The 22,734-nt window shown below is 38.2% G+C and overlaps 1 protein-coding gene across 12 annotated transcripts in view; it reads right to left on the bottom strand.

Moving 5' to 3' along the window:
* Positions 1-22,734, bottom strand: part of LMO7 (LIM domain 7) — a 202,207-nt gene that overhangs the window by 119,761 nt on the left and 59,712 nt on the right. For all 12 annotated transcript variants that reach the window (XM_060287878.2, XM_060287887.2, XM_060287889.2 and 9 more), the window contains 2 exons: positions 15,623-15,693; positions 1,732-1,801 (listed from right to left, as the gene is read on the bottom strand). In XM_060287878.2, coding sequence (XP_060143861.1) covers positions 1,732-1,801; positions 15,623-15,693 — 141 coding nt within the window. The remainder of the gene's footprint in view (positions 1-1,731; positions 1,802-15,622; positions 15,694-22,734) is intronic.

Here is a 22,734-nt window from a genome sequence, read left to right as displayed (position 1 = left end):
ATTTTGTATCATATGAGACAATATTGATGTTGGTATTGACAGACAGATGATTCATCTTGTAAACAGACAATGTAAACTTATGGTTTCAATAAATACAGTACAGTACTGTAAATGTATTTTCTCTTCCTTAGGATTTTCTTAACACTTTCTTTTATCTAACTTACTTTATTATAACAATACAGTATATATTGATATAACATACAAAATATGGGTTAATCGACTATTTATGTTATCAATAAGGCTTCTGGTCAATAGTAAGCTATTAGCAGTTAAGTTTGGTGGGGGAGTCAGAAGTTACACACAGATTTTCAAGTGCGCAGGAGGTTGGTGCTCCTAACTCTCACTTTGCTCAAGGGTCCACTGCATTCTATATTTCAAAAGAAAATAGTAATTTTCTGATCTTTCAAAGAGAAAACTGTAAAAACTCTTCTTTCCTTCTCTCCTAGACAGGTATTTTCTAATAATAAACACTCTGCCACCAACTTATTCCTGTCAAAATTCTGATGACACCTTCATGCCAGCTGCAAACCCAGAAATTTTAGTACTGCTACCTTTAATCCGTCATGCCTCTAACACCTGCAAACACATGCATGGCCAAGCAGAAGGTTCCTGAATGTATTATAAGCAGCTTGACTATTCCAAAGATAAAATATTAACAATATTTTATTTACATTCCAGTTATTAGCTGTCTTAAACTTGAGTGTTTTGTAAAATTAATTTTTTACCTGACTCCCATCATCAGCCTTGATTCTTAGGGAATGCTAACTTTTTTTTTTTTTTTTTTTGCGGTACACGGGCCTCTCAATGCTGTGGCCTCTCCCGTTGCGGAGCACAGGCTCCGGACGCGCAGGCTCAGCGGCCATGGCTCACGAGCCTAGCCGCTCCGCGGCATGTGGGATCTTCCCAGACCGGGGCATGAACCGTGTCCCCTGCATCGGCAGGCTGACTCTCAACCACTACGCCACCAGGGAAGCCCCGGGAATGCTAACATTTTGAAAATTATCCATCATTTGTAATTATAAATTATTTATTTCCAAAGATATGGTCCTACATTATTATTGATCTCTCTAGGGTCTTGATACAGCAGAGAATCTATATAATGATAGTATGGGGTGTTTTTCATACACAAAACTCCGGATTTAAAGCTAGAATGAATCTAGAGAGTCATCCATAGTCATCTTATGGAAAAGGTTACTGAGGCAAAGTAGAAGACAGAGACTTGCCCAACATCACACAGGATGTTGGTAGGAAACCAAAAGAGGTGACAGGTCTTAAGTATGTTGCAAATACACTCCAAAACCTGCATGCTGAGCAAGGGCAATGTATAAGCACGAAGCACCTGAAATGTAACAACTCATCAGCTTTGGCCAGTTTCCATAAACTGTGGTCAACTAGCAACCAATACACGGAGGACTGAGTTTCGGAAAGACCGTGATCCTAAACAAATGCAATTTGTGGAAGAAATGGGCCAAAAGGGGGGATATAGGCAGTTTGAGGGCACAAGAAGCAAAACAAACAAAAAATTAAATAAATAGAATAAAAGCCTCCAGGCAGAATGGAAACAGAAGGAGGAACTAAAGATAAAAGGACAAGCTCACAAGAAATACTTTTCTTGAGAAAAAAAGACCCCAAACCTAATATCTATGATAATTCCAGATAAGAGAACGTGTTTATGCCCATCTTTTTACATTTCAGAAACAAGTATAATTTTGAAGATAATTTATTACTTACCAAACCTGCTATTGGTGTGGACAGTCTATTTATCTTCTTAATGACACCAGGTTTAAGCTTATTAATCAAACTGAAAGTAAATAAAGAAACAACGTATGCAGTTACAAGAATGCCAATATTAGTTTAGTGTTCTTTTTAACATCCTCAAAAATCATACATGTCATTCATCCACCCCAATATTTTCTTCAGGTCCAAGAGCACAACAGAAAGCAAACAACTAAGAAAATAAGTCAAGAAACAGAGACCAGCAATGCCAACAACAGTGACACGGGCCTCTTAGAACATACAGACACACTTCTACATTCAAAGACATGTCCTTTAAAAATAGTTCCACATTTGTTAAAGTAAGGTAATATTTGATTCTGTTTCAACAGTTAGTTTAAGAATCTCTTTCATTGTAATATAGTTCTCTTCAACCTAAGAATACTTTTTTCTTAATCATTTTTACTGATTTTTTTTTCTCAAACTGATCCATGTTTTAAAAAGGTAGATTCAAACCATATTTTTTTCTTTGCCATATGTAAAGGGTGCAGTGGAACTCATCCAAATAACAACTATTTCCCATTGGTAACTCATTCAACTCTATGATTGCTTTGTTATCACTGCGGAATGACTGGGTAAAAATTTAAATGCACCAGAACTCCCCAAAATAGGCTAACAGTCACTTCAGAATCTAACACTGAACAAAAGTTTATGTTGTTATTACAGAATCTGCAAGGATATTTGTAAGTCTCTAGATTCTAAAACACTTTTAGAGCCCAGCTTTGACACCTGAAACTTAAGAGTACAATTTTTGGTTCTAAATCTAGATTATGGTGAATTCTATATTTTTGTTGCTGTGCACTGATAACAGTGCCAAGCCATGTAGAAATTTAATATTATAATAATGTTTTTCTAGTAAAGCTAGCCTCATTAATTAATCATTAATCACTGCCAGAAAACTATAATTTGAAACAATGATTTTCCTATTCAGTAATGCTTCCACAAAAAAAACAATTCTTTATTCTGTAACAGAGTTCCAAAAGGAAAGCAAATATAGGAGAAAGAATCAAACATTCTTAATTTACTGGTCTCCCCTTCACAATGGGCAACAGAAAAAAAAAAAAAATCTGACACTTGTGGAATGTCACTCCTTCAACATTCCAGAGATTTATATATACACTTGAGTGTGCTAAAAATAAAGAAGACAAAAGTCTCAACTTAATAAGCTTCAGAATGTTGTTAACAGGATTCAAAATTACCAAACAGTGGCTTATGAAGATTTAGTCTGGTGAACAAAAGCTGTTTTTCTGTTTTCATAGTTTCTTCACACAAAGATCTTTAGATAACATAGATGACAGAACCACCCCTCGACTTTAAGCATTTCCAAGAACTGTTACTCTTTGACTCCTAATTTCTTATTTGTGCACTGAAAATCACGTAGGAAGGAAGGCTTTCTCCCTCATGGTCACAATACTTTTCTTTAATCACTAGCTGAAGAGCTAGCAAAGAATTGAGCAGGTTTATAAGAAATGACATTTCCAATTTAATTGTTCTAGTTGTTCCCTATTAAGCAAGTATTTCTTGAATTCTATTACTGGTGGCTTCTTGCAACGCATAGTACAAATAACTGAAACATTACTTAACAGAAACATAATTCTAACATAGCGTCAACCAAGAAATTCATAGCAGTTGTTGACCACTAGTTTGACAGTGACTTTCCTACGGAACTTGAACCTTAAAATGTAATCTTTCTGTGATATTAAAAGTTAGACATAGGGGTTTCCCTGGTGGCGCAGTGGTTGAGAGTCCGCCTGCCGATGCAGGGGACACGGGTTCATGCCCCGGTCCGGGAGGATCCCACATGCCGCGGAGCGCCTGGGCCCGTGAGCCTGCGCGTCCGGAGCCTGTGCTCCGCAGCGGGAGGGGCCCGCGTACCGCAAAAAAAAAAAAAAGTTAGACATCAATATGAGCTGGGGCATCTTATAAAATGTCAGGGAAATCTGACATCAGTTGTCCTTATTAAAGGAAGTGTGTCATAAATTCCGCCTCCACCCACTTGAGTCACCGGTAACTTTGGCCAGATCATTCAATTTATCTGTTTACTTCGCTTACCATTTTTGTATTACAGCGTTAGTAATAGAGAATTTTTTTTTTTTTTTTTTTTTGCGGTACTTGGGCCTCTCACTGTTGTGGCCTCTCCCGCTGCGGAGCACAGCCTCCGGACGCGCAGGCTCAGTGGCCATGGCTCACAAGCCCAGCCGCTCCGCGGCATGTGGGATCTTCCCGGGCCAAGGCACGAACCCGTGTCCCCTGCATCGGCAGGCAGACTCTCAACCACTGCGCCACCAGGGAAGCCCGAGAATTTTTTTTTAATACAGTTTCTGGAATGGATAATAACACAGCCTACTCTCAATTAAGTCAGCCAAAGGAGGCAAGGGATAGAGGTAAAGCAAACAGCACAGATAAATGACATCTCCGAATAGTGAGTTAATGGACTCCTCCCTCATCAGAAAGTTTCAGAGCTATTACTTAGAAGCAACATACACCCAATGGATTGGCATCCATTCCTGAACCTCCTCGTATGTGTACAAACATGGAAATAACCACAAGGAACAACAACACTCTGGATAACATGCAAACTACCCTCTAAAAAAAGCAGTGTGACTAGAGGAAAATGCTGTTTTATTTTGTCAACTGTTAAAATGGTATCAGTTCTAAGCACTAGAATATGGAGAAAATGCTCATATAGTTTTGGCAAATAGTGAACATCCAATCTGATTATGAATCATGAGTAATTATTTTCAGATACAATTAAAGAAAGACTAGGATGTTTCTTCTGGGGAGAAAAACAGGTTTCATAAAATCTAAAATTCTGTGAAATTTAAGTCTATCTAAAGGAATAGGGCATAGTCTTAGGTCAAATAAAATACAAGTGCCACACAAGAGAGATACTACTCTCTTTTACAAATGGAACTTCTTTGCATAATAAGCATTCTTCAATTATACATGTGGAATTCCTAAAGGCAACACTGGCTTCAGGTCACTGGCTCTATTTAAGAACCATATAACATGCTAACTTTCCAGATACCTCTGTACACAAGGAACTAGAGGCAGTCAAGGGACCACTTTGTCTGCCTGCATCCCTTTGCCCCACCCCTCTAATCCTATATAGAATCATACCTCGACTCCCCCAAGCTTTCCCTCATGGCCATGTGCTTTGCTAGCATACCAGGGGTGTGCTCTTTTAGTAAGATGAAAACCAGAACAGGAAACACCTAGTCACTTGCTATCTCCCATGGTAGAGCACCCCCGCAAAAAGGACTACAACCCCTCTCCTTCATCTCTTTCCTCCAGTTTTATCTATTTCCTCTTCTTCTCCTCCCCAAAATGTATTGCCCCTCCCTCCAAGGGAGTTGAGTTACATAACAGATGCTAGGAAGTTGTCTCTGTTCAGAAATCTCATCACCAGTGAATGTGACCTGACTTTAAATATAAGTCAGAGGCAACACTCCAAGAAAACTGCACATAGAGCTCAATATGGCGTCTGGCTCAGTTATAAAAGGCTTTAATGAGAACTAGAATGTGATGCTCTGTCTCTTGGTCTCCAGGAACTAGTTCCAAATGCCAAATCTCATTTCCCCTTTATCAGAAAGCTCTTCAGCAGACATAGAAAATCGAGAGACATCTTTTGACTTCCTATTTCCAAAGATTTTTTCCAAATGTACCACAAAGACTGACATCAAAGAGTATATCAATGCAATGAGAGTGAACTTTTTCACCTATAAGTATTTGGTTAGTCATTCACACATACATATTTTTAATATCTTTCTTTCGGCTGCATTTTCTAAACATATATCCCCACATTAGTCAAACTTTTCCTATCAGTAAGCTAAATATTTGTTTAAAAGATATACTAAAGATATTACACATTTCCTTACAAATTAAGGAGCAATGCCTTGTTTTATCTGTTACTCGACACAATCATTTGTCTAGGTTTCTTCGAGATGCAGACTCTGCTCAACAAACAGATGTCAAGTAAAGACAGAGCACTGCACTGGGACCAGCCACAGAGCAACCAGCCAGTGAAGGTGCTAAGTGCAAGGATGTTCTCTCATTCCAAACACATCTCCTAGCACTTATCGAAGGATCTGGCATATCAAATATTTTATAAACCCACTAACTTCTAACGCAGAAATTTTTCTGTGAATGATTCAAAATCTCTATCTTCTTTGTAGAAATAAATTTAGAAGAACTTTTTTAGTTTCACTCAAATGCTAGACATGATTTTGTGCTATTCCCCTTTGTCATTTTTTGTTACCAAACAAGTCAATCTTCAGTGTTCTCTCTTGATTGTCAAATGCTGATCAAGAGAGTAAGCTCTCTAGGGACCTCCCTGGTGGTCCAGTGGGTAATACTCCACGCTTCCAACGCAGGGGACCCAGGTTCGATGCCTGGTCGGGGAACTAGATCCCGCGTGCATGCCGCAACTAAGAAGCCCGCATGCCCAACAAAGATCCCAAGGGCCACAACAAAGACCCGGCGCAGCCTAAATAAATAAATAAATAATAAGTAAATAAATATTTTTTGAAAAAAGAGAGAGTAAGCTCTCTACCAGATATATTAATTTAGGGTGGTTATCATAAGTACATGTTTTACTAATATTTTTAATTAATTATCTACAGCTAAATTCATAAGTTGTAATATTTTAAAAATAAAAACCATCTTGAGTAGTGACCACACATCCATGGATAAAGTAATAAGCATATGTAATTTAAAATTTTAAAGTTTAAAAGCATTCAAGGGGCTTCCCTGGTGGCGCAGTGGTTCAGAATCTGCCTGCTAATGCAGGAGACACAGGTTCGAGCCCTGGTCTGGGAGGATCCCACATGCCGCGGAGCAACTAGGCCCGTGAGCCACAACTACTGAGCCTGCGTGTCTGGAGCCTGTGCTCCGCAACAAGAGAGGCCGCCATAGTGAGAGGCCCGCGCACGGCGATGAAGAGTGGCCCCCCGCTTGCCACAACTAGAGAAAGCCCTCGCACAGAAACGAAGATGCAACACAGCAAAACTTAATTAATTAATTAATAAACTCCTACCCCCCAACATCTTCTAAAAAAAAAAAATTCAATACAGAATTTTATGATTACTTCAGTATTAATATTTTTAAAGACTGGTAGTAAAATTCATATAAGTTTGATTTCTAGAATTCCTGTGGCAGTAATCTTGAATACTGCTGAATTAGGATACAACACAAATAAATGGTTAACAAGACATGCTAAGATGGGAAAGTAAGTGAAGCGGCAACAAGTCAGTACCAATGTATTGATAATCATCATTTCATGATGATAGGACTTTCTGTTTAGCTTCACTGTTACGCCTGAAGCATCCTCCAGTGAGTCCAGCAAAGCTCAAGTGGTCTGACAGCAGAGTCCTCTTATTCTAGGCAACATCAACAATTATGGCACTAATGGATCTTGCTGAGTAACAGGACATTTCCCAATACAACATCGATAGCCATACGTGTTAGCAGGAGGACTCTGGTTTCCTGTCCTGGTTCTGCTCTTTACTATTAAGTAACATCGCAACTTCTGCTCCATCCCTTCATATAAATCAGAGGATTCTCACAGTCGAACTTAGGTTCTTCCCAACTTTTGCCACTGTAAAAATGCTTGGATGCATGTCTGTGTGTATATCTTTGACCATGCTCCTTATCATTTCTTATATTCTATTTCTAGAAATAAAACCATCAGTGACAAGCTCTTGGTACTTGTCTGGAAAGGAACCTGGCAATATGAACCAATTTACTTTTGCATCAGCTGGTGTCATTCCTGTGTCTACCTCATGGTATGATAAAACAGCGACACTGTTTCCCTCTGCCTGTCAGCCCTACTGCGTGATCTCCCTAGTGCTGCAGCCTTTATAAGCACTGCTTGAAAAGGATATAAAAAATTTTACCAATGTTTTATGTATCACATGTTAGATAGTTAAGCTCTTTTTAATATTTTCCACTATGAAGAGGCTTTATGCATACCTTTTTCCCATTCTGTAGTCTTTTCTTAGAGTCCAAAACAAAAGAATTATTGGGGAAAGTCTTATAACCTTTATGATAAATAAATATGTTTATATTAATAAATAAACTAGCATATAATTACTTGATAGATACTGCCAAATTGCTGTTCAGCACTGTACCAGCTTATACTCAACTGGTCATTTTGAGAATATCATAGACTACTTTGCCATAATACGGCCATCAATTTTTTTAACAGATTTTAAATTATTTACTAGTTCAATTTAAAAATCATATCTGATTTTAACATAATTATTTCTTACTATTGAAGGTAGAGATTTTACTATTTATTTCCAGTAGTATTTCTTCGTTTGTGAAGTATTTGGTCACATCCTTTGCTCATTTGTCTATTGAGATTTTCAAACGTGTACCTTACCAGTTTATTTGAACTCTAGATAATATTTAAGCCAATTCTGCATAAAATATTTTTCCCAGAATGTTATTTGCCAGAGTTATCTATTTCATAAAACTTCAAGTCTATTTTTTCTGGGTCTTTTCTATTCCTTCAAAGCTTAGAATCTTAAACTGCCTCCAAATTTTTTTTAATTCTTCTATTTTATTTTCTCAGTTTTTTATTATTTTAATCCAGGCTATATTCTAGTATACGTAAGGTTTGGGTTTGGTTTTTTTTTACTGAAGCATAATTGACCTACAACACTATGTTAGTTCCAGGTACATAACATAGTGATCCAATATTTCTATACATTACAAAATGATCACCATGATAAATCTAGTTACCACCTGTCACCATACAAAGATATCACAATATTATTGACTATACTCCCGTGATTCACTTATTTTATAACTGAAGTTTGTACCTCTTAATCTCTCTCATCTATTTCACTTATTCCCCATCCCCCCGCTCTGGCAACCACCTATTTGTTCTCTATGACTGTGTTTCCGGTTTTTTTGTATGTGTTCACTTGTTTTCGTTTTTAGATTCCATATTTAAGTGAGTCATGGTATTTGTCTTTCTCTGTCTGACATTTCGCTTAGCATAATACCCTCGAATTCCACCTATGTTGTCACAAATGGCAAGATTTCGTTCTTTTTATGGCAGAGTCATATTCTACTGCGCATATATACCACCTCCTCTTCATCCCTTCATCTCTTAATGGGTGCTTAGGTTGCTTCCATATCTTGGCTACTGTAAATAATGATGCAATGAACTTAGGGGTGCACATATCTTTTTGAATTAGTGTTTTCGTTTTCTTGGGGAAAATAACCAGAAGTGGAATTGCTGGATTAAATGGTAATTCTATTCTTAATTTTTAGAGGAAGCTCCATACTGTTCTCCATAGTGGCTGCACCAATTTACGTTCCCCCCAACAGTGCACGAGGGTTCCCTTTTCTCCACATCCTCGCCAACGCTTTTTATTTGTTGTCTTTTTGATAATAGTCATTCTGACAGGTGTGAGATAGTATCTCACTGAGATTTTGATTTGCATTTCGCTGATGATTAGCGATGTTAAGCATGTGTCTATTGGCCATCTGCGTGTCTTCTTTGGAAAAATGTCTATTCAGGTCCTTTGTTCATTTTTTTATCAGGTTTTTGTTTTCATTTGTTCGTTTGTTTTGTTTTTTTGCGGTACGCGGGCCTCTCACTGTTGTGGCCTCTCCCGTTGCGGAGCGCAGGCTCCGGACGCTCAGGCTCAGCGGCCATGGCTCACGGGCCCAGCCGCTCCACGGCATGTGGGATCTTCCTGGACCGGGGCACGAACCCGTGTCCCCTGCATCGGCAGGCGGACTCTCAACCACTGCACCACCAGGGAAGCCCGGTTGTTTGTTTTTTTGACGTTGAGTTGTGGTATATGCTGAGTTTGTAAATTAATTTTCTTAGCCAATTATGTACCCCAATACAAATAATCGAGTGACTCATCTCTTCTCCATTCTCTCATCTGTCCTTTATCACAACTTCCTATGCATAAGAATGTATTTTGGACCTTCCAATTACATTAATATGTACATTTATAAAGCAATCCATAATTTTTTAATTACTGTGCTTTCTCAAGTCTGTCATTTGTTCTAATATTGAGACAGTATCATTCCACAGAAATTTTTAATTTTAGGATTTTTCCTCTTCTCACCTGTTTATTCTTCCCTATGAATGTTAAAATCCTATTTATTCTAAGAAAAGTCTGACTAGATTTAACATGGGTATTGGCTTAAAAGTATAAACAAATTGACAACTATTGGAAATACAGTTTTTCATTCCATTTCTTAAGGCGTATAGTTTACCATTACATTTCAACATACAAAATATGTCTCACACATTTCTCTAAAGTAAACAGTAAACTGTGTTCTAAACTTTTTCACTATTGCCTTTTATCCCTTAGATCTCATCTGACTTTCTGACTGATGATTGTTGGTAAGTAAAAATTCTAGAGATTAAGTCTCTCATATAAGGCAATTACTCTACTTTTAATTGATGTGATATCATTATATATTTGTCCTTTTTGCAATATTCATTTCCCTTTCTTAATACTTCTCGTTGCACTGACTAGAATTCCTATACGTTCACCATTTCCTGGCCAACACGTGGTTTTCCATTACCTACCTGAGAGCCTTCATGACATCAAGAAACTACTTCAAAAATAACTTTTTTCTGATCAACTTTAATATAAATTGTTTATATTACACACATTTAGCACATACATTACTCCTATTTATTTTTAGTAGAACACCATTCTCATTTTTTTTTCCTCAGAGACCCTAGCACTGAAATGTTGTGTGCCCTCCTCTCAGTAATTTATATTTAGGATGAGAAAGCCCTGTAGATGGTACCAGCAAGTTCACGAGACAGGACCAAAGCTTTCTACCTTCAAGTCTGAGGCCACAATGTAAAAAAAACCTCTGCAAAATTTGCAATGAGTCTGTATAACATGACTACCATTACAGAAGTGAATTTTTTAATTGATGTTTGCCAAGCTGACCTTCAACTTGAAAAACTACTTTTAAAAAAAATGACGTTTTGCTATATGTGGATATAAAATTACAGAAAAAATTGACTGTGAAGGTTAAAAAGACAGCATACAGATGGCAACCATAAAACACTGCCATGAAGAGAAAGCAGTTTTAAAAATTTTAATTATCTTTATGAACTTGAACACGTGCATCTTTGCAAACTACTGGATTATCAAATAATATAGAAACTTCAAGGTCTGTACCACTTTAAGTGAAGAAAAATAGTTCTTATTACTTAAATTTTAAATGGCTATAATATGGGATCAGGGTCAATTGATAGTGCTGGTGAGCTGTATGAACGCACCTGTCCTCAGGAAATTCAAAACCAGTAAGAGCTCTAAGAAAAAAGCCTTCATCCTTACAGAAGGACCTCTGAGCTTTACACGGAGCTCTGCATAGAAGCCCCAAGAATCCACTGATGTCGCTGTCACTCAGTGTGTGAAAGTCTCCAACTCTAACAAAGGACAGAGCCCTCTCGCATGAATGAGAAGTGGCAAGGTCTCTATCTTGTCTGATGTCTTAAAACAATCACTCGAGTATCCCATAGTAAATTAACAGGAGTATTTTTTAATAATTTTTTTCTTTTTTTGAATGCACCTTTAACAAAATACTACAGTCGTTTCAGGAAGACAGTATAGTATTCACATAGCAGATATAAATAGAAACAGGTTTTCTCAAACCAGTAGGTGAATGTTTATTTGCTCCACTCTTTCCAAGCTGCAAGCCATGGAAAGGAAGGCCTGGTGCCAGTGTGAGAAGAGTTTCCTCAAAAATGTGAGCTGTGAGTTCAAAAAGGCATAAACGTCTGCATGGCTGACTTGGGACAGAGCAAAGACTTGGCATTATTCCAGGGATGGGAAGTACTGACTGACTAACCAGAGACACACCCAATAAGATTACCCTCAAATACATCTTCTTACTTCATAAAGATAATAAACAATGTTTCCATTTAAATATTTCCAAGATTGCTATCATAAGATGAGTAACTATGAAATTACTAATCACTAGCTGGATATGCTCCAACTAAATATATTTAAAGAGATATAATTCTGCAGAACCACAGAGCAAGAGAGGACTGCAGATACTTATGTAGTGGCAAATCTCTTATATTTTTAAATATATAGTAAGGGAGTCTTCAGGAACCCTAATAAACACTGAAGATAGGAGACAGATGAATGAATACTATTAATAAAATTCATAGAAAATTATAACCAGGAGTTGAAATCACCTTATAGACTCCTGTCAATCCTTTTACTAATTAGAAAAAAAAACCAAATTAGATTTCGTTCACATTTCACTGTTTAATAAAGCCAAGAGAGACTGCATGTCTAAGGTATACAGTAAAATAATTACTATAACAGACTTTAACTGGGGGAGTATTCTTTAGCCCTCAACTGATTGGATCCCACAGTCAATCAAACTAAATGATACTAAAATGATTTACAGCAGATACTAACTTCAGATTAAAAGGCAATAAATGCACATAACTACCCTCATTATTCAGATGTGTATCTTGTCTGAAACCTCAGTGCAGAGTTTACACCCAATTTAAACTATCTGAAATGTCAGTACAGTGCCAGTTGGGAAAAGCTATAATGAGCTCATTTCCTCCAACTCTTGACTTTGATATTCCAGAATGCCAGTTCAAAAAGGATAAACTTCTACTAAAGCATAAAAGACTGCTGAAATTACTAAATAAAATAATAAGAAAACTGTTTAATGGTGATAATGAACTAGGATGCCTAGAGATTTTTAAAAGGCAATAAGCAGACCCTATATTTCACAAGAATTGGTCATTTTTATGGCAGTGAACCAAAGAGAAGTCAGCCTTTTCCTATAGAATATTATAAAATCTGAATTTATTTTTAAGTCATAATTCAGCTAAAACTTGAGACCTCAGATGGGCAAGATATTCTCGAAGACAGACAGCTTACTATATTTACCACTAATTTAAAAGTCAGGGTTTACAATACCAGGCTTCTGAACAGCAGGTTTTGCTTTCCTCTTAGACATAATAACTACTCAGGCATATGTGATCAAACAATGATGCTTAATCATTTTGTAGACCAACCAGCTAGGCTTTTCTTTAGCTATAAATTTACACAGAATATAGTTACCTGGACTTTTTTCCAACACTACATCTATTAGATTAAAATGCCTTCATTAACCAGTGGCTAAAAATAATGCAATTCACCATTAAGAAATTTTTTTAATACAAACATCATGCGGTACTTTGGGATCCCATCATAAACTAAAATTACTGATTACCACAGCTTAATATTTACTGACACTACTTTTGGGAAACATTCATTTAAAGAATACTGGGTGGACTTCCCTGGTGGTGCAGTGGTTAAGAATTCGCCTGCCAATGCAGAGGACATGGGTTCAAGCCCTGGTCCGGGAAGATCCCACATGCTGCGGAGCAACTAAGCCCGTGCGCCACAACTACTGAGCCTGAGCTTTAGAGCCTGTGAACCACAACTACTGAGCCTGCATGCCACAGCTACTGAAGCCCATGCGCCTAGAGCCTGTGCTCTGCAACGAGAAGCCCGCGCACCGCAACGAAGAGTAGCCGCCACTCACCCCAACTAGAGAAAGTCCGCGCGCAGCGGACAAAGACCCAACACAGCCAAAGATAAATAAATTTAAAAACTAAAAATAAAGAATACTGGGTACTAAATAGATTGATTAGACTTAGCTGGTAATGCACAAAACCCCAAATTGGTGTTATTTCAATAAGGAAACAATCTAAGAATGAGCTTCTGGAAGTTGTGAATTTAAATGACATTTAGAAAAAACTAATATATCTCTAAACATGCATCTAAATGTTTGCTGTGACCATTAAGGTAGAACTTATAATATTTAATCTAACAGTACTGCCTGTGATCAAAACAGTCTTTTATCAACTCTGAATATCCTCCTGGTAACAATATACTCGGGTTGGATATAGTTTTTGGAAATCATCTCAAGTAATTTAGGCTGCTGCATAAATTGCGTTTTAAATAAAACACTAAGTGTCACTCTCAAGTATGTTTAATGACCTAGTTATGGAGGCTATGTCCCCAAAAGGGGGATCCCTACAACTATTTTGAGTAATAGTTCATCACTGGAACTATGTAACCACTAAGTGAGTTCTTAAAAAGATCACCTATTTGGGTTGCATGCTTTCATATGTCCAAAAACAACTCTGTGCTCCACAGGCCCACTGCCTACAGAAGCCCACCTAACTCCTATCCTGACTTATGGGACTTAAAACTGACATCAAAGTTATTTGCATCAAAGCTCTAAATAGTCTACACTCATAGCTAAGGTTCTTTTCAGATCACATGTGTCTAACAACCATTTTTCCCCCCATCTTCTGAACACATTAGACTATATAAAACATATGATTTGCAAACCAAGATAATTGCCTATCAGTGACCAATTGAGCTAGCCACGTGACCTACTAATATTAGTTTAAACACTATTTGGCAACAACAACTCTGAACGTGGCATCAGAAAAGGACAAGAAACATCCCTTAAACTTTACTTGTGACCCTTATTCATATGCCTGTCCTACTACATATTGGTAGAATCACATGAAATTGACATTTCTGTAGGTCACACGTAGTTGAATATCAACACTTCATATGATTCGACTTAATAACACTGCTCTAAGACAAAGAAGTGTGAACACCCATCAACAGAACTGATGAGATAAAGACTTATCTTCATGGCCGTCTTCCTAGCAACAACTTGTATTCATACAAAGTTTGATAGTTTATGGAAACCTTAATATACGTATTATAGAACTTTGCACCTTTGTGAATTAGGCTGATCAGATACCCTGATCTCCACTTTACAGATGAGAAAATAAGGCTCAGATGTTAAGTCACTTGCTCAAATGTCCAAAAGTATGAAGCAAGCAATCAAACCTAAGCCCTCTGACTCCGGATCTTTGCTGCAAACAACCTTCCTTTAAAAGGATAATCAAAATCATCTAAGTATGAGCACATACACTCCCAGTGGTTGCTTGTGGACAGATTCCATAAATACTTATGTGATAAGTGTCTAGATTGGAATACTTAAGTGGTTTCAAAAATGTGGGTACATACACAAGTACATTCTTATTTGCTCACGTCTGCAACCTGGACCCTCACCCAGGACTGCATTCTTCTGTTCCATAGACTGTCTGCCCCTCACCCCCGAAGGTCACCACCCGGCTAACTGTACTCTGCATCCAGTGGGGAACAAAACATCACACTAAACATACACTGTAGGTCCCACACCATCAATCGTGGCACAAGCCTATCTGACTTAGGATAACCAAAGCCTCAGATGTGATTCTCAGCAATATCATATTAATTGAATGAACGGCTGGCCTGTGACTCAAATTGATTGTGGTAATGTAATGACTCCACTTAAAGGTTCAAAGAAATATTTGCTGCAGCCTAAATTTGTTCTACAATCATCACTGTTTACTGACGAAGGAAACAAGCTTTATATTAACTTATACACCAGGCAACTCCATACATTAGAATTTCCACAGCAAGTGAGAGCTGGTGCTATGCGATAGGGCTTGCTTCTCAACCACCCACCCCTACTGGCCCATCAATCAATAACAGAATCTTTCTTGTTTACTAATTTAAAATAATATATATTTCACCAATGTTATCTTTAGATACAGAGACCGATAACCCCTTCCTACTGTCTGGTACTGTCAGGGTGTCAATTTGCAGGGATCAAATCTCACTGGTTACCAAGAAGACATATCAGTGACTATGGTGGCCATGTGGGGTGGGGGTGGATGAAGACACCTCATAACAGGCACGCGCACGCGCACACGCACACACACGCCCCTTTGCTTTTGAATTATTTTTTTAATGCTTTAAATACTTACTCACACAACAGAACGCCATTCTCCAGGGAGGCTCGAAAATCCTTTGTCTCAAAATTCTTCTCTGTCACTGCCTGAAAGACATATTTGGGTATTAGTTTTCTCTAAATCAGGGATTATACACAAGTCAAATCCAGTATCAGATTAATTAACATGCCTCTAATATCATACTTGGAGAACGTGCATGTATCACCAAAAGTTGTTCCATACAGGAAATTCTATGCACTGTTCTACGTTATAAAGAGAAAGGTTAACCATTTTAGTATGAACAAATCTAAACAGAAAAACCCACAACAAGTGGTTTCTATGATGCAACCATTTTATGGAGGGTAAACAAAAGTTAGAAGCTTCATTTCGAGCATATTTTCTATTTAAAAAAGAAGCCCTATGGGCAATCTACTCTACTAAGAGTAAATAAAACCAGATTAAGATATAAACTTGAAATACCAACTGTATACGCACATCATTAATTTCAATTCCACCCTTAAATTCCTCAAGTTTCATTACAAAGCTAAATAGCAGAGGGCATGACTCTCCCTAAACATATTCATGAAATGGCCCTGATTTGTGTAAAGAGCTATTTACTGCAATAGGAAGAAAAAGATTAAATCCTGACATTGAGAGAGAAAAGACAGAGAGGGAAGATGGTACACACTCTAAACAGACAATTCCCCACTTAAGGCTTTTACATATGAACAGCCCATCTACCATTACCGCCACCAATGTTCTTAGTGAAACTGCTGAAAAAATGTCTACCAGTTCTGTCTTCCTCTGTCTTCTGACGGTGGAGTGGTTGGGAGGAAAGTGGATTCCATAGGGACAAGAGTAGCAGAGAAAATGGAGGCCATGTAGGGAAAAGGTGCTCCAGGAATACCCTGGGACTGAGTCCCCAGCCAAGGGTGTGGACAGGTGTACCACAACAGCTGGGACAGCAGCCGCCCTAGAGATGGACCCACCACCCATAAGCAGAGGCCTTGCTCCACCTGCCACTTCAGGTAGAAATCTGATCTCGGAAACCTGACTGGGAAGTCACTAATCTTAAACCCTAGGTGAGCTACAAAGCTGCTGTCCTTACTCATCACTGTGACCTTTACCGTCCACCTAGAGCCCCTGTATGTCTTCTGCATCTTTTCCACAACACCCAACAGTGCCACAGGTACACATAATAATGGGTCACTGACAAAACAATGGCTATTTCTAGAATTAAAGTTGGTTTCTCATAAGCTGGTTCTATAAACAGGGACAGGAACCTGTGTCAGGAGGTGACACACTCAAAAGCAGGAAGAAGTAGCAGATCCTTTCCTACAAAGGTCATTAATCTACAGAAGGGCTATGTTGCTGCATGAATTAAACATCTGCTGAGTGTCTCCGTTACGTGCACTTACTTGGATACTGGGTGTAGATCTAAAAAAAAAATGCAAGGAGCTCACAGCCACGTAAGTAAAACACAGAGTTTAAGAGTTCAGTAAAACATCCAAATGGAATGGTATATTCCTTCAGGGGTAACCTTGAGTGGCCCATGTATTATCCCAGGTAACCGATGCAGCACAAACTCTCTTGAATTTTCCCGAAATAAATCCAAAACAAACTCAAGGTGAGCACTAATCCCAGCTAGTGAAAACACAGTAGCATCTCATTTATCTGGGAACTCCTACCCAAAGCTAAAAAGCACGAGAAAGTCCCAGGAACGGCCAAAGCAGATGTCAAAGCCCATTCTCTCTAGTCATTAGGAAAGCCACTCAGAGCCACCAATACTCAATTACCCACCACTGAAACAATCTAGGGATTATGTTCCCAAATCAAGGTAGATTAGAAGCAGTGAGTTAGAAGGAAGAAGGGCTGTGACCCCACAGACACATGGAGAGCAGTAAAGAGTGACAGTCAACAGCACTGGATGGGCCAGTTGAGAGGCAGTGTAGCAAGTGACAAAATGGAAGGAGAAAGGGCGCAAGTCAGACAAAAATATATTCAAATCCCACTTTCATTATCTAGTAGCTGTGTGACCTTAAGCAAGTTGAATAGCTTCCATGAACCCCAGTCTGCTCATCTGAAACAGGGTAAATATCACCGACTTATTAGCTTATAATGGCCAAGATGCAGTGCAATCAGGTACCTGAGGGTAGCTCGCAGAGGTATATGCTTAACCTCAATACACACATCAACCTTCAAGTAACATGCTGACAACACATCACAAGAATTAGCCCTCAAAAGAATACCTCTGGGGGCTTCCCTGGTGGCGCAGTGGTTGAGAATCGACCTGCCAATGCAGGGGACATGGGTTAGAGCCCTGGAGCAACTAAGGGCTGCTTAGTTGCACATGCCGTGGAGCAACTAAGCCCAGGCGCCACAACTACTGAGCCTGCGCTCTAGAGCCCATGAGCCACAACTACTGAGCCTGTGTGCCACGACTACTTAAGCCCGTGTGCCTAGAGCCCATGCTCTGCAACAGAAGCCACCGCAATGAGAAGCCTGCCCACAGCAACGAAGAGTAGCCCCCGCTCGCTGCAACTAGAGAAAGCCCACGTGCAGCAACGAAGACTCAACACAGCCAAAAATAAATAAATATTTTTTTAAGTTAAAAAAAAAGAATACCTCTGCACCATATAGACAAAAAAGCTGAGTTAGATTCAGAATATTAACAAAGTAGAAATAATGGAATAGAGATAGATATTTAGAAAACCCAACTATCCAGAATGGTTCATTTCTCCAAAAAGACTACAGAAAGGCAAAATCATCGTATGTAGCGGATTTCAGACCACCTCCCTCCATATGTCAAAATATGAATGCACTCTTGTACATATACACTTATCAAAATCTAAATAATGATGATATAAGACCAGACTCCATTTATACTGTATTTACAAAGACAGAATGTAAAACTAAACAGATTCTTAAATGAGAGTCTATATTTTGAAGACATGGGAATCTGGCATGCTCTGTACACTATTAAAGATAATATAAAATGACACTACCATTGCTGAAGGCAATTTGTAAAATGTGTCTGACATCTCTCTTTTTTTTTTTTTTTCGGTACGCGGGCCTCTCACTGTTGTGGCCTCTCCCGTTGCGGAGCACAGGCTCCGGACGCGCAGGCTCAGCGGCCATGGCTCACGGGCCCAGCCGCTCCGTGGCATGTGGGATCTTCCCGGACCGGGGCACGAACCCGTGTCCCCTGCATCGGCAGGCGGACTCTCAACCACTGCGCCACCAGGGAAGCCCGTGTCTGACACCTTAAACACACATTCTCTTGGGCACACTATGTGCAGATCTAGGAATTTATATTAAGTCAACAGGACAAGAACTCAGAGACATCAGTAGAAGAACTGCTTCACAGCATTACACATAATAGCAACAACTTAAAACACCCTGAATGCTCAACAATAAGAAATCAGATAAATTATAATATAACCATAAAACAGAAAACTTCATGAAATTACAATTCATGTCAGAAAAGTAGATTTATCACTTGTAGAGAACACTGAACATATTAATTATAAAGCAATTTGTCAAAAAGTACATGGAGTATGATCCCAATTTCTATAACTCTATGCATTATATAAATATGCATATATAAGTATGCATTATATAAATAAATATAGAATAACCATATTAACAGTAATTATTTCTAAGTGGTAGAATTATAGCTGATTTTAGTATTTTTTTGCTTATGTATATTCTGTAGTAACCACAGGTGTTTCTTGTGCAATAGATATATAAATTAATATATTTTTAAAAACATTCAAAAGAATGTTTTGACTTCTTTTGAATGTTTTTAAAAATATATTAATTATAAAATATATTAATATATATTTTTAAAAATATATTAATTTATATTTTTATATATTTAATTTATAGTTCATCAGATTTAGGTCAATTTCCTGTGTCTCCTACATTTAAAGGATAAAGGAAGAGAAGGACACCAGTTTTCATGTAGGTAATTTTTCTCATCTATGAAATGCACACATCCTCAAGTTTAATAATCCTTATTATTCCCCCTTTCACTAGTACGAAGGTTGAGGTTCAGAAAGTTTAACTTTCTAGAAAGTTATAGAATCATCCACATGGAACAGATACCAAAAACCTACAGCATTTTACAAGCACTCAGTAAGAGAATGTTTCAAATGCATCAGACACAAAGTGTTTCTAAACTAAAAAAAAAAAATTAAGTTGTCTTCCATCTGTGTTTAGACTTTTTTAATTTAAATTAATGTATTTTACCATGCAATGTGCCTTCAAAAATAATCCTCCACTGTTAAGGGTATTAAAAAGGTAACTCTGTAAATAAAAAATGTTGAATTAACTTTTTTTCAATGTTCCTGAAAAAAAACAGACTTGTGTCTTAACACATAATGACTGTGTGTGTGTATGTGTGTGTGTGTGTGTGTGTGATAAAGTGGCATTCTAAATGCTAATAAAATGAAAACTCATCTGTTAATGGTTTCAGCATTTCTCTTGACATTTTCATGAACATTACAAAATGTTCATACTGTATATACTATCAGTTCATACTGTATATACTATATATATACTGTATATACTATCTACCTCAAGCTCAACAAGGAAAACCATCTGATTAATTAAAAATTAAAATTTTTAATTAGCAATTTATATATCCATATAAATATAAACTCATCTAAGACCTCTCCTAAGAAATTAAAACAAAAAAGTTTTCCCAAGAGTTTTAAACTAAAAAGAGAACATAAATTCATAGCAGGGATTTTCAGTCTATAGCAGCTGCCTGGGCCACGTTCCTTAAGAAACACACAGCAACACACAGCACAGCACCTACCATGGCCAGGTGAGGCCAGGGTGGGGCTCTAGAGCCTGTGAATCCTTGCCCCACTATTTCCTACCTATAACCCTGGACAGGGTGCTTAACCTCTTTGTTTTCTCAGGGATGCAACAGAGATGTAGTACCTACGTCACAGGGCTGCACAGAGTATTAAATGGGATACTGCATATGAAGCCCTCAGCACTTGCCTGATTCAGAAAAAGCATTCACAAATGTTAGCACAATTAGCTATTACTATCCCTCTGTAGAATGAAAATAAAAGTTTCATCTTAGCAAAGAGAAAGTCCATGTTGCCAGAAGTAACATCTTTTACTTAAAAGGAAGAAACTGAGTTACATTATAAAACTCCACTAGACTACCTTCCATATCCTGGAAACTGTAAAAAAAAAAAAAAAAAAACAATTATAGAGATCTAGAAAGGACCTCAAAATAGAGTGAAGGCTGTTTTGTTCAAAAAAATGAAATCATACTTTAAAATGTGAATGCATCTGTATTTGAAGAATTCAGTACGCTAAAAGAAATTCCAGAATTTTGAAAGAAAAATTGTTTGGTAGTTCTAATCTAACAATTACTCATTGTGATTTTCAATAATTTTCAACCTCACTCATTAGCAAGCTATTTGAGGTGTGATACATTTTATGTAATGAGGCTGTGATTCACAGGAACTAAATAGAGACCACGTGTTTCCCACTGAGTTATCAAAAGTCAACACAAACAGGAGTAATCACTATGTCGTCAAACGGCCACACCTTGCCTTCTGTAAAAACTTGTTTTCTTCCCTCTTCCTTGTCCCTTTCCATATTTTCCTAATGCAGTTGAATAAAATCAGTACCACTTGAAATAACCTAAGACGTACATCAGATTTCATCTGGGGTTTGATCCTGGACCCATCTCACTCTACACACTTCTATTAAGTTACTGATTTTCAAAGGGAAAGAAGTATTTGCCATATCTACTTCACAGCCCACAAATGATATTTGAAAATATTTGATATCTTCAAAAAGAAAAGTAAAAAAAGAAAAAAGACTACACACTGTAGTCGAGGCCACTGCATCTTCCAGCCATGTGTCCCTGCGTGCTGAGCAGCCATCTTGTTGGAAAGAAGCTAAGAAGCAACAGGGCCAAGTGTGAGGCTCTTGGGTGAGATGCTTCCTGTGAAGTTATAATTACTCCCCTGAGCAAGTTAAGGGCGGAGCAGCGCGCCAAAAGTACACACCGCACAAACACTGCCGTCAAACCCGTCCTACCACCTGTAGCCTCCAAAGAAGCCCTTGATACAAAGCTTTCAAAGGGCATATGTTGTGGAATAAAATACCTACCAACCGAATACACCCTCAATAAGTGCCAACCTGGCAAATTTCAAAAAAACCCATTTCTTTTGTTATGAAATATATTAACTTAATATATCAATGGGAATTATCTTCATACCCTTTACTGTTTGGTTCACAGCTTTATTTAAATCCTCTCACTGGAGGAGATTTCCCACCAATCTAAGCAACAAGTTTCTCTAAAACTTCACATCTCAGCTCCAATTCTGGCCAAGAAACCACATGACCTAAACTTTTCAAAGACCACTTTATACCAGACTGTTATCAGCAAAACACTCACTAATGCAAGTCAGCAGGCCCTCATCCCGTTTAAATTTTTCAGTTCCTTTTAAGCAGCCATTTAAAAGATGTTTAGAATCCCAAAAGCACTCTCCACCATACTTCTGTGTGAATCACAGTGCAAAAACACAGTGCCCATTTGAGCTTGTTTTAAAAGAGGGAAAGGGGGCTTCCCTAGTGGCGCAGTGGTTGGGAGTCTGCCTGCTGATGCAGGGGACACAGGTTCGTGCCCCGGTCTGGGAAGGTCCCACATGCCGCAGAGTGGCTGGGCCCTTGAGCCATGGTCGCTGAGCCTGCGCTCCGCAACAGGAGAAGCCACAACAGTGAGAGGCCCGCGCACCGCAAAAAAAAAAAAAAAAAAAAAAAGAGGGAAAGGGATGTTTGCTGCCAAAAAACTAGATGATGAGCTTCAACTGGGCTCATAGTTGATTCCAAATTAAGTTACTAATTGACTGATCAGCTACTACATCAGGACATTTAAGATACACACAGGAGATCATCATGCCAATCACTTCAACCAAAGTCATGCCAAAAAAAAAAAAAACCCCAAGGAATATTTGCCCTCAGAAAGCACTGGGGAACACAGGAACCACATCATGAAGCAATTCACAAACAATGGGTGTGCTTTAACATTTTCATTCAGAAACATAACCTAGTATATCCCACCTTCCAACGAGAGAGCCCTTATAGGCCATGGTTTCCACAGAGAGATTCCC

This window comes from Globicephala melas, chromosome 18 (genome assembly GCF_963455315.2).
Source record: "Globicephala melas chromosome 18, mGloMel1.2, whole genome shotgun sequence".
NCBI classification, from domain to species: Eukaryota; Metazoa; Chordata; class Mammalia; order Artiodactyla; family Delphinidae; genus Globicephala; species Globicephala melas.
This window is presented reverse-complemented; position numbering and strand designations above follow the sequence as displayed.